The sequence below is a fragment of the Nicotiana sylvestris genome, chromosome 1 (assembly GCF_000393655.2).
Source record: "Nicotiana sylvestris chromosome 1, ASM39365v2, whole genome shotgun sequence".
Taxonomy (NCBI): Eukaryota; Viridiplantae; Streptophyta; class Magnoliopsida; order Solanales; family Solanaceae; genus Nicotiana; species Nicotiana sylvestris.
Genome location: NC_091057.1, coordinates 127,030,394 through 127,041,859, shown reverse-complemented (window position 1 = coordinate 127,041,859; position 11,466 = coordinate 127,030,394). Strand labels below are relative to the sequence as shown.

The 11,466-nt window shown below is 34.1% G+C and overlaps 1 protein-coding gene across 2 annotated transcripts; it reads right to left on the bottom strand.

The window, feature by feature from the left end:
* Positions 1-6,436: 6,436 nt before the first annotated feature.
* On the bottom strand, positions 6,437-11,011 carry LOC104231581 (ferric reduction oxidase 6-like). 2 transcript variants are annotated; one of them, XM_070167715.1, is made up of 9 exons: positions 10,720-11,011; positions 9,892-9,985; positions 9,585-9,788; positions 8,660-8,894; positions 8,214-8,541; positions 7,851-8,127; positions 7,496-7,751; positions 6,981-7,410; positions 6,437-6,899 (listed from the first exon to the last, which is right to left on the bottom strand). In XM_070167715.1, exons 2-9 carry the CDS (start codon positions 9,948-9,950, stop codon positions 6,730-6,732), a joined length of 1,959 nt encoding a protein of 652 aa, XP_070023816.1. In that variant the 5' UTR covers positions 9,951-9,985; positions 10,720-11,011; the 3' UTR covers positions 6,437-6,729. The 2 variants fall into 2 exon arrangements, with proteins under 2 accessions (XP_070023816.1, XP_009782893.1); XM_009784591.2 differs by lacking the exon at positions 10,720-11,011 and adding an exon at positions 10,078-10,492.
* Between the last annotated feature and the right edge of the window lie 455 nt (positions 11,012-11,466).

Genomic DNA, 11,466 nt, shown 5'->3' with positions numbered 1-11,466 from the left:
ACGACAGAGAGTAGCATGGATTTTCACACAGATTGTTCCTTGATTGGCTCACGCTATGTGGTGTAAGTGGGGAAGATCCATCACTTGAAGCATCATCATCTTCCTTCACAGCAGAGTGCTTGGATCCGGAGAGGTCAAGCAGAGCAAGAGTTTTCTTGATCTTTTCAGCAACACCGCTTCCTCCTTTAGATGTGTTTGTGAAAGATCTTGCTCCTTTTGAGGATGAAGATCCGAAAACAGGGGTTGATGCAGACGACACTTGGGTGCTTGTTGTCCTAGAGAGCTTGCTTTACTTCTCGTAACTGGTCTGAAGCTTCCAAAGGTAACATCGAGGATGCTTTCCACATCAGCATAGAACCTGGAGTTAGCAGCCTTGGCAGAAGTTGAATCGGAGTTGATTTTCTTTGAAGCCATTTCAATGTTCTTGAACTTTGGTGATTGAAAAGTTGAGATAAGAGGTAGAGATTGTCCCACTGGGCGTGCCAGAATTTGTTGACAATAAATTACGTCGAGAAAATAAAATCAAGACCGAAAAATATCGCAACAATCATAGTATTTTATTTCGAATACTTGAGTGTTACAATCTCTATGAATCCTCTGATTCTTCTTTTCAGTAGCAAATAAATTCAAGGGCCTTTGAGCTTGATCTTGAATATGTACTTGTTGCCTCGAACGATGATCTTGTTCTTGAGCTTGAGTTTGATTGCTTGAACTTGACCTTGATTTGTTCTTCGTTCTTGAACTTGAGCTTGATTTCTTCTTCGTTCTTGAGCTTGAACTTGATTTCTTCTTCGTTTTTGAGCTTGAACTTGATTTCTTGAACTTGAACTTGATTTCTTGAACTTGAACTTGAAGCTTGAAACTTGCGGAGGAATTTGCAGCGTTTGATCCACGAGCTCTTTCTTGCTTCATGTTATAACTTCTGGTGGTTTTTCTGAGTTATAAACACCCCTATCTATAGTTGTGGAAGGAAGGAGTCATGGTAAAAACAAACTCTTTTCGACCAATCAAATTGAAGTGTGATATGACCGCATTTGATTGGCCAGAACATGTCACTTGCACACGTGGCGTGATTTTATTGGCCTTTCAGTGTGACTAGACATGCCTTGTCATTTTGACACGTGGCATGGTCTTATTGGCTTTTCCGTTTGACTTGGCGCGCCACATCATTTGGCACGTGGCACCAAACTGAGCCTCTAGGAAGATGACATCTTGGGATTAATGAAGTGGGCTCATCACTTTAGCCCAATTAAATGGGCTAGCCCAATAAATTAAGACTTATTTATTTAACTCACATATATTGGACTTATATAATTAATTCAATTATATTAGCCATAATATTTATTTGGACTAATATATCTTGAATTTAAAATATAATCCAAATTATTTTATGCATTTAAAATTTATATGCCTACAACTACATTGAAGAATAACTCATTACTTTATTTAAAGAAACGTTTTTATAAAAAAAAAGATTATTCTCTATCGTAAAATTATAAATGAAGAGCTAAAATTTTGATAAGTTTTTTGATATGTAATGAATAAAGATCTAAATGAAAATCGATAATGAAAATAATTGAGGCATTTTTATTGAACATAAATTATATTTAATAAATACGACTTATGTTCGATATGCGATTTATAATTGCATTATGTATAGGTCGCTATAAATTGCAATTTTCCAAATACGATTTATAGATTGCGTTCATTAAATGCGACTTATGAATCAGTTACATACGACTTATAAATTCATACTAGTAAAAGTTGGCTCGTGCTGCGCCCGGGCCCGAGCATCAGGTAGTATATTGTGAACCTTTAACATGGTTGGCGTCAGTATCAATAATGTGTTAACATTATGAAATTCTTTGCTTGTGTTTAGCTTTATGTCTTTGTTTTAAATTGCTAATCTAATTTATACATTATAAATTGTTATCATTTAATATTAAAATATTGTAAGATTTAAAATTATAAAAGGTGCATTCTTATACATTGTCATTCACAAGATATATTTTGATAAACTTATTTTTTTCCGAATGCCTTTATCTCTTTATTTTGTTACAAACTACGAAGATTGTATTATTTTTAGTAATAGGAAGATCTTCTTTTAGAGTGTCTTTTGTCGTAATTTTGTCCTATTGTGATACAACTATATTGTACCCAATGTGTCTTAATTTTTAGTGTTGCTTATGCCAACTCTCCTTTCTTCTTGTTTTGCTTGAAGTGGGCAAATATTATATGTTACGAACCTAATGTACAGACAACTTATCAATCACCATGGTATAAATAGTAGTATCCTTTTAAATATTAAAGTTGCATTTTAATACTTTAATTGAGGTTTTAAAAGTCGCGATCATGTAAAAACTTCTATTGCGCATGAATTATAAATAATGCAAGGTTTTATCAATGTGATTGTCCTCATATCCTAATCAATTATTGGAAACTTATTTTTCGATTTTTTAAATTACTTTATCTGAATATAAAGTTACAGAAAAGTGCTTCAATATTTTTAATAGAAAAAATATCATTCCATGCGGTTCATTCAAATAAATGCATAAAACGTAAATATATTCTGTTTTTCTAAAATTTAAAACTTCTTTCAAATATTAGTAAATCCTTTGATAGTTGAAGAGAAATTATTATTTTTTCTAATATCACAAAAATATGTAAACCAAATAAATTTATGGGTCTTTGTAAATGAATATACAATCCAACTAACAAAGAGTGCTTAATGATGATAATTTTTTATTTTTCAATGAGCTGTTTGAATATATGTCTCTATTTTAATTTTTTTTCATCATCTAAATTTCAAACAAAATGAGATATTACAAAAGAGGTAGTCTACCCCTTTTGTTCTGTTACACTTTTTTATTGTACTGCCTTTTTTCTTCTTAAATGATCACTATTTTATATGTATTTGGACTTGACATGTTTTTCTATATCAAACAAAATTTCTTTTATAATTTTGTTCTACATTAGATTTATTTACTCATTTTAACATGTTTTTTGGTTCACTTTGTAAAGCTATCTTCTAAATGATTGAAGTGAATAAATCAATTGGAACACAAATGGTAAAAGCTACATTCAAAAAAGGCTTCGACCACAAAAAAAAAACATTAAAAAAGGCTGCAATGTTACGTGCAAACTAACAAATTCAAGTGAGTAATGATGCGCATAAAAGTGTGGACGGGGAGCATTAGTGTAAAAGTATCTGCTATATTAAAATTGAAATCTTTTCCTATCTTATGCTAGCTATTTATTATAAGTCTGTAATTTAGGCTTTTATCTTAATTCATGAAGATAAGAATTTTTTTGTGTATTTTTATGTTATTTATTTATTCAACCATTTTAATTATTTTTAAATGAATATAAGACTTATTTTAATCGAATAAGTATAATGCTGTTACGATTCTAAAATCAGCATATTACTCATCTTGGTTATGACCTATGGTAGTTTATAACCTTTTGCGGGGATTAAAGTTGAGCTATATAAAGTTAGTGGAAAGATATCAGTTACTTTTTGGATACTAATCATTTGCAACGCCATATTAAATCATTTTCAACTAAAATTTTCAAGTATGATACAATTTATTTACAATCGATACTAAAAAATCTTCTAATAATCTTAACATCTTTCATTCAAAAATGTAAAAGAAAAATTTAAAACAGAAATAAAAACTGATTTAAACATATAAATTAGCTAGCTAAGGAGCATATGATTCAAAAATGAAATTTTAACGTTGTTGCCGTGAGATTTCCTTATCTTCTCTTACTCCAATTATTATCTTTCTTATTTTCTATTAATCCAGTTATTATCTTTCTTAAGTATTGGAATATTGGGGAATTTTCTTCTTTATTTCTTTATATTCAAATTTTTTTTTAATTGAGCTCTTTATTTATTTGTTACTATAATAGATATATTTTAATGTACATAACTATGACTTATTTATAATTAGTATCTTATATTTTATTCATTAAATCACCGAAGCATGCCAAATAAAATTAATTTAATCTAATCATCTAACTTAATGTCGATTAATTCTTTCATTCAAAAGGCAATGGTTGTGAAATGATGAGCCGGTGCTATAGGTAACAAACCAATGGGTATAAAATTGAGATACGCAAGTGGGACCAAAATATATACTTCCTCCGTTCCAAATTATGTTAACCTGTTTGACTGGACACGGAATTTAAGAAAAAAATGAAGACTTTTGGAATTTGTGGTCCTAAACAAGTCCAAATGTGGCCCAGAGTATTTGTGTGGTTATAAAAACTTTTCATTAAGGGTAGAGTTATAACTTTAAGCTAAATTGTTACCAAATTTAGAAAGGGTTTATTCTTTTTGGAATAGACCAAAAAGGAAATAGGTTCACATAAACTGTAATAGAGGGAATAATACTCCTATTAGGGAATTGCCTTGACAAATGTGTAAGGCAAAGGTGAGAAGGTTTGGGTGGGGCAGGACGTGTTGTCCACACGTGAGGATGTAATACAACAACGCTGTATGGAAAAATGTGTAGTGACGCAGGAGCGAAGGGCAATTTTGTCAACATGTTCAAAATTAAATACAGCAGCTACAGTAAAAATCCTTTTTGACCAATCATACTGCTCCATTTCAACTAAAATGACTAAAGTGCCCTTGATATCCCAAGCAGGCATGTTGACCTGCTACTTGCTTATTCCCTCTTCTAATAAGTAGGAATTTGGCTCCGAACTGTTGTTTCCATTGTAATTTACTCTTAACTCATATTGTTCAAAGTTTTACATAATTTTAGTGTTACTTTAAAAACAACCTTGCCATTAAACATATTGCGCCAAAAAAAATGCACATTTTGGAGGGAAAAAATGTCCATCACTGCCACGATGATAACCTGGCAATTTGCGGATGCTACTGACAATTCTAGTCGACTCATTTCATTTAAGATAGAGTTAATTGGATTTCGTCAAGTTTGAGTTTGAACTCGTAAGTCAAGTTTCATTCAATTTTGCTGATTGTTTTAGCAAGTTAATAGAATTATAGAGCACTCGATCGAAAAAAAAAATCAATTCCTTCAATCTTTTAATATTAAGAAGTTTAAAATTGACTCATCCTTTACATAAAACGAATTTAATATTCTTGAAACTGTAACTTGATCTTTAAGTCATTGTTTTGTTGTCCAGTCTAACTCTAACATCTAAGCTGGAAAAAGATGACGTAATAGATTTAAAACAAATTTCCATGAATCCCCTTATCAAAAAGTTAAATTCTTCGACAATTTTATTTATTTATTTATTTATTTATTTATATTAGATCTTCATCACCCCTCTTTCAAATAATTAAATGTGGCAGACCAACATGGACCTATTTATTTTATCACACCACTTGATCTGTGTTTTCTAATGGTACATTATCTGTTATCATCCTTTCTCTGTACCTTGACCTGAATATATCTCTTGAAATTAGTTAACAAGAGAACAAAAATTCTTATATACCTACAGTGTTTTGGAAGCTTGCAAATAACTGTCCGAAAAGAAAAACACAAAGTGACAGGATTGCAAATTGAGCATATAACAACCTGACATTTGTGTGGTATTAAAATTTTGATGTAACCCAAAGACTCGCCAGAATCACTCAATATTCTGCCAGTAGCAACATTAGCTGTGTTCACCCTTAAAATCGGATAACAATTAAATTTGTATGTAGTTTAAAGGATATGTGTATTAATTTGACACAAATCGATGAATTGAGTAGTAACTAAAGCGAAACAATGGTAAAATAAATTGAAACCGTGCGACTTGAATAGTTATAGCCTTGAGAAAATGAGTCTCACTTGAATAGGATGCAATTCAAACGATATCAGATGTAGGAGAACAATAACTTGCAGAAAGAAAGTAATGTTATATTGCTTTGAGATGCGTGTAACAATGTGTTTTACAAATAATCAGACCCATTTATATAGTAGGGAGTCCTATTTTAGGTACAATTCTATAAAAGGTAAAATATCCCATAATTTGCTAAGTAGCAAGTTCCTCATTGATACGTGCCGAGATTCCGCTGTAATACCCGACCGGTTACGGATATTTTGCTTTCCGTTATTCGGTCTGCCAATATTTCTTCGAGCTCATTCGGGGTCAAGGTTGATTCCGGGGTCACGGAACCGGTGTCCTCGAGGACGGGCACTCTGATCTCGTATCTTGGTTTGATGGACCCGGGGTCGATATTCAACCCATCGCGTTTCAATCCCGATCTGCTGTGTAATAGACGAGCCTGATTTCGACCATATACAAGCTGTCCAAACCAATAAGTCCAATTTACAACAACAACAACAATAACAAACCTAGTGTAATCCCACAAGTGAGGTATGAGGAGGGTAGTGCGTACGCAGACCGTATCCTTACCTTGTGACGATAGAGATAATGTTTAACAATAGGTTGCAAGTTTATGTAGTTGCTAGCAGTATAGGGCTATATTGTTAAAGCTGCATTTACAATGATGGGAAATGTACAAGATGCTTACTGCAGATGCCATAAAGCATAGATACATTCTAGCTGTATAGGTGATATTGTTATATACTTGTATTATATATTGGTAAGCTGCATTTACAAAGACTGAAAATGTACAAGAAGCTTACTACAGATATAATCTTACATGCTACAAGGATCAAATATAAACTAGCGGGTATGATCCATTTTCCCAATAGAGCAGTAACAACTCCTCTTTATACGAGCTATCGGATGCTTACTGGGGGTGATTTAGAGGTCAAAACTGTGGCTGTTGAAATGGAAAATAGCCTGATGGCCTCTTCTTTGCAAGTTTTGCCTTCTGCACTCTTTAGCAACACTGGACTGAAGAGTAGGAGGACCACATACTATCACACCAATATCTACACTTCCCCAACTCTTTGCATGTGATCCAAATATCTCTGCAAAAAAAAAAAAAAGAGTTAAAACATATTGTCATGAAACACATTTTAGTACATATTGCAATATTTCTCCAAATGTACCTTGGAAGTCTGGTCTTTCACCATATCGGATAGTATTAACAGATCGAGCCTCTTCAAGATTCTTCTGTAAAGAGGCCTCATGCTGCTGCAGCATGTCGACCTTCTTTGTGGTGTCCTCTGGTTCCTCCTTCAATGAGGTTTTCCTTTCCCAAAGATGCCATAAAGCGATCACGAGACCCCCAAATATAACAACACTTGCAGCCATGCATCCAATCAACAAAAGCCCCTTGTACCACCAGTAAGTTACATTGAATGGATTGATGTAGAAAATGTCTAATAATGCTACAATGATCACCAACCCAATTGTGGATATTATGACATACAATCCAGACCATACAACATTTCCAGTACCAGCCAAACTAGACATTCGACATCCACTGAAGCCAGGGGAGATTGAGGTGTGCATTGTTTTCGCTCTTTTGCCCTCCTCCTGAGCCAAAAAGAAGTAAAAATTACACACATATAAAATGGAGTGATGTTAAATAAGCAAAATGAGAATACGAAGAACCAAATACCAATGAAGGTTGTGATTCCCGAGTCACAAATGTTTGAATCTCAAGATTCAGTTTATCAGAATAAAGTGGACAGATTGCCTCCATCTCAATTGTCTCAAGGAGTGGGAGCTCATCTGAATTTTTTATAGCCCATACTATTAGTATATTTCTTGGCAGGCAATGCCTGCTATCGTTGATACGGTGGAGGATATCACTCAGGATAGCTAGGAAAGGAGATATGCCAATTCCACCTGCTACCAAAATGAGATTTTCATACCTGAGAGGAGAAACATGGTTAAGACAATTGATTAGCCAATGACTTAGTACTGAAACAAAAAATTTGTATATTCTGCAGATAATGCTGGACTTGACATACGTTAAATGATATGGTGATTCATGCCCATAAGGGCCTTCGACAGAAGCTGTTAATATCCTGTTATGCAACAAAAGAGGCTCCATCTCAGGTTGTTCAACCGAAAGATTCAAGATATGTCCCTTCAGTTTTTCAGTCCAATCTCCGAGAACCTTTATGAGAATTGCAACATGATGTTTCCCGTCAAGAGGACTGGAGGAGACACTGAAAGGGTGCCACTGCAGCCAGGACAACTCGCGTATTTGTAAGAATATCCAGCCAAGGGCGTTGTAATGTAAATCTACATCCCGAGAAAAAAAAATATTAGAATCGCTGAAAAATGCAGTGGTGAGGAAATCAGTTGAGTTCAAAGATTCTATCTTTTACTTGCAGGTTTTGAAAGAACGAGTTCAATGGTTCCACAAGGAAAGCATGTGGCTGAAAGTATGTCAACAGTCTTTCGCGACTGGAAGAATCTAAGGAACCGATCGAGCATGAAAAGGAAGATCCCAGCACCAACCATCATGAAGATGAAGTCACCAACATGCAAGGCCAGGAACACCACGAACACCACATATAATTGGTGCGTATACAAGAACAATTCAAATTTTTTTCTCCTAACTCCAGGAAGTGAAGTCACCCACATTAATAAACCAGCTGCAAGGCTGATAACTCCTGGAAGATGGGCTATTCCAACGTTTTTCCACTCGATTAGCTGCATGAAACACAATAGCAAAGTTCAAGGCTTATTTTTTCTTTAACAAGAATACACACAAAAATGCATTACATGTGATGAAGGGCTAGGCAAATGAATTTTCAGTTCTAGAACTCACTTCCTCCACAAGGCACCCGCGCATTGCCCAGCCAATCACATAGAATAGACCATGAAGGCTAAAAAGAGCCATAGTAGTATGTCCCAGCCAAACATGATATCGAGTGGCATGTTCAAATGGGATATCTATAGCTCGAAGAAGAACTGAACCCCGTGCAACAGGTATAAACAAAAATGCTAAGCAGGTTAATCCAATGAATCCAAAACGACGGCCTGTTAGCTCCAGCAACATAGCGCTGAAGAGATTACAACAGAGGATATTAGTCAATGACGCAGAACCTGTAATAAGAAAAAGAGGACCTGGGATATAGTTATTATTCCAACAGGTCGAGTCAAAATTCTGTTTGAAGAATAAAAATGAAATCTTTAATACAATCTCATAACTCATGTTTAGCTCGAGCTTCAGTAATTTGGAGTTATCAATCTTTCAGGAAGAATATTTCAGTAGTTTTAGAATTCTACTACCATTGCACATCTCTGGAGAACTAACTGCTGCTTTATATAAAAGAAGATAACATAAGAACAAACTTAAAGGACCAAAATGGATTGAAACCTTTCCAAATATAGAGGAGTTGAGAGCCAGAAGAGTTCAAAATAAATAATTTTAGAACAAGAATATCATGTCATCCTTTCGGAGAAGGAATAATGATTTGTATAGCTGAGCCATACATGTATTTATGAAAGTATTAAAGGTAACTAGTTCGCTGAAAGGATGATAGTTTAGCCAAGCCAAATTAACATGGTCCAAAGTCCAAACTATAGACAGCAATAGGCCCAAGTCTGTCGAGTTAAAATTGCATGATCTTGAACATGGTGAATGTTATTGCCATTGGAAAACAACTTTCTCTTCAAAAACATATAAAATATAGCGAGAAATCAGTGAAACCCGAACAAAGAATGTAACATGATCATGGTAACAGAATTACCTTTTCTCTTTCATGTCTTGTACATGAAGTGAGGATAAGCGGTCAACACTCCGTATACTGTACATAATAACAGCCCAGATGATGTACACTGAGAAGAGTATAACTCCAATCATTTCTGCAGCTGTAACAACCCCAAATGGTCCATCCACCAGCACTGGGAATGTCCACAATCGAAAACTTGGACCTTTATTTGCAGTCTTCTTCCTACAACAATTTAAAATTCAAGTAACTACACAAGTTCAGAACATCCACTAACTTCTAAAGTAGTTCCTCTGAACTAAAAAATCAAGCTAGCAGATGCACATACACTTGGGATTCATCTTTACCAGAGAGAACGAGGCGAATAATTGCAAGAAATGCAATCATGAAAACTGGGAAACTGAATATCAAGAATTTGCTTCCTGCAGTTCAGTAGAAACTGAGATTACTTACTAAGAAATTGGATAAACTGATACAGTATAAAAGCAAGAATTTTTCCAAGTTGGCAACAAACCTGTTTTCCCAAAGATAGTTCCTTGGGTTTCTCGAATAAATTTCTTTTGCAATTCATTCATATATGCTGAAGGCAATAAGAAAAGAAAAGTAGCCCATGCAATGAAGATCACCCACATTAATACGTTGAGAATCAACTTTGTTGATGATATCCAAAGGGGTGTCTTATTGAGATAGTCAAAATCATTTTCCTTCTTCAAAAGAAGAGGTTCTTGGCCTGAAAATTCACTCATTACAGAATCTTTAAAGTTTGGCAACAATTAGTACACTTTTCAGGCCTATTCTTAAACTTTATATGGCCTATAGCAAGCATCCCAATAAAGTAGTTAATATATACAAGAAAGCTTCAGTATAAACTAAAGCCATCAACATTCAATCAGGCTATGTACAGAATTAAACATGGCTGAAATGAAGCCACAAAAAATTGGACCACTCAAAATTAACCCCCCCCCCCCCCGGACCCCCTACAGTTACAGTATACTAGGAAAGCTCAGTTTATATTATTCGGGAAGGGGTAGACATATACATGGTTATTCTCAAAACTGAGAAATATGATGTTACATCAGTACAAACAGTAGTACCATAGTCTTGAAGGACAATATATAGTAGTAGTAGATTCACAGTTCTACAGACAAGTTAATACCTTTTTGCTACAAGAATGATGGCCACAGCTTCTTGAGCTTGAATTATTTATCTGAAAACTATGCTGTGATTTTGCTGACTTGCAAAATTGCAATGTACTACTGTAATTTTACTGTGTTGATAAGAACAAAATAACTGAGTGAGCCTTCGTTTTTATTGTTCTACACATATTAGAAATTTACACATGATAAATAATGATTAGTACGTTGTTACATTTCATGTGATCTATTATGCTCATTCTCAACAAACAACAATGCCGAAACTTTATTATTGCTGAAGAAAGAAAGTCAAGAATTCTTAAAAGAACATTTGACATGACTGATAATAAACCCAAAAAAAAAAAAAAAAACATTTTTAGGTGTAGTGTTGCGGTCTAAAGACTTCCACGTTCCCTCCAAAAATAACATTTCCGTTTCGCTTTCTTTGTTTGTTTCACAATGAGTCCCTACAAAGACTCATAAATATTGTAATTAAGACACTCACACTCTCATTTAATTCCTATCTAATTTATCAAAAATTCTTAAGAGAAAATTCAAATTTGCGGACTAGTAGCTATTTTGTCTGGCGTAGACTAGAGTATCAAATTTCGAGGCTAGTGATGTTAGTTATCCTAAGCGTCATTTTTGTAAGTTGAAAGGCCCGTTTAACTTCCAAAACTTTAGGGAAAATGACAGTCTATTTTCTCAAAATAATAGTCGAACCTTTTTTTTTTAATTATATATATATTTTTTGTGTATATATATATATA

Bases quoted from the DNA above. Each gene is read 5' to 3' on its own strand.
- LOC104231581 (XM_009784591.2), bottom strand. From the start codon at position 10,309: ATGAGTGAATTTTCAGGCCAAGAACCTCTTCTTTTGAAGAAGGAAAAT. The intron at 9,789-9,891 runs GTATGTGCATCT...AAATTGTTGTAG, and splicing joins GGTAAAGATGAATCCCAAGT to GAAGAAGACTGCAAATAAAG. The intron at 6,900-6,980 runs GTACATTTGGAG...TTTTTTTTGCAG, and splicing joins TGAAAGACCAGACTTCCAAG to AGATATTTGGATCACATGCA.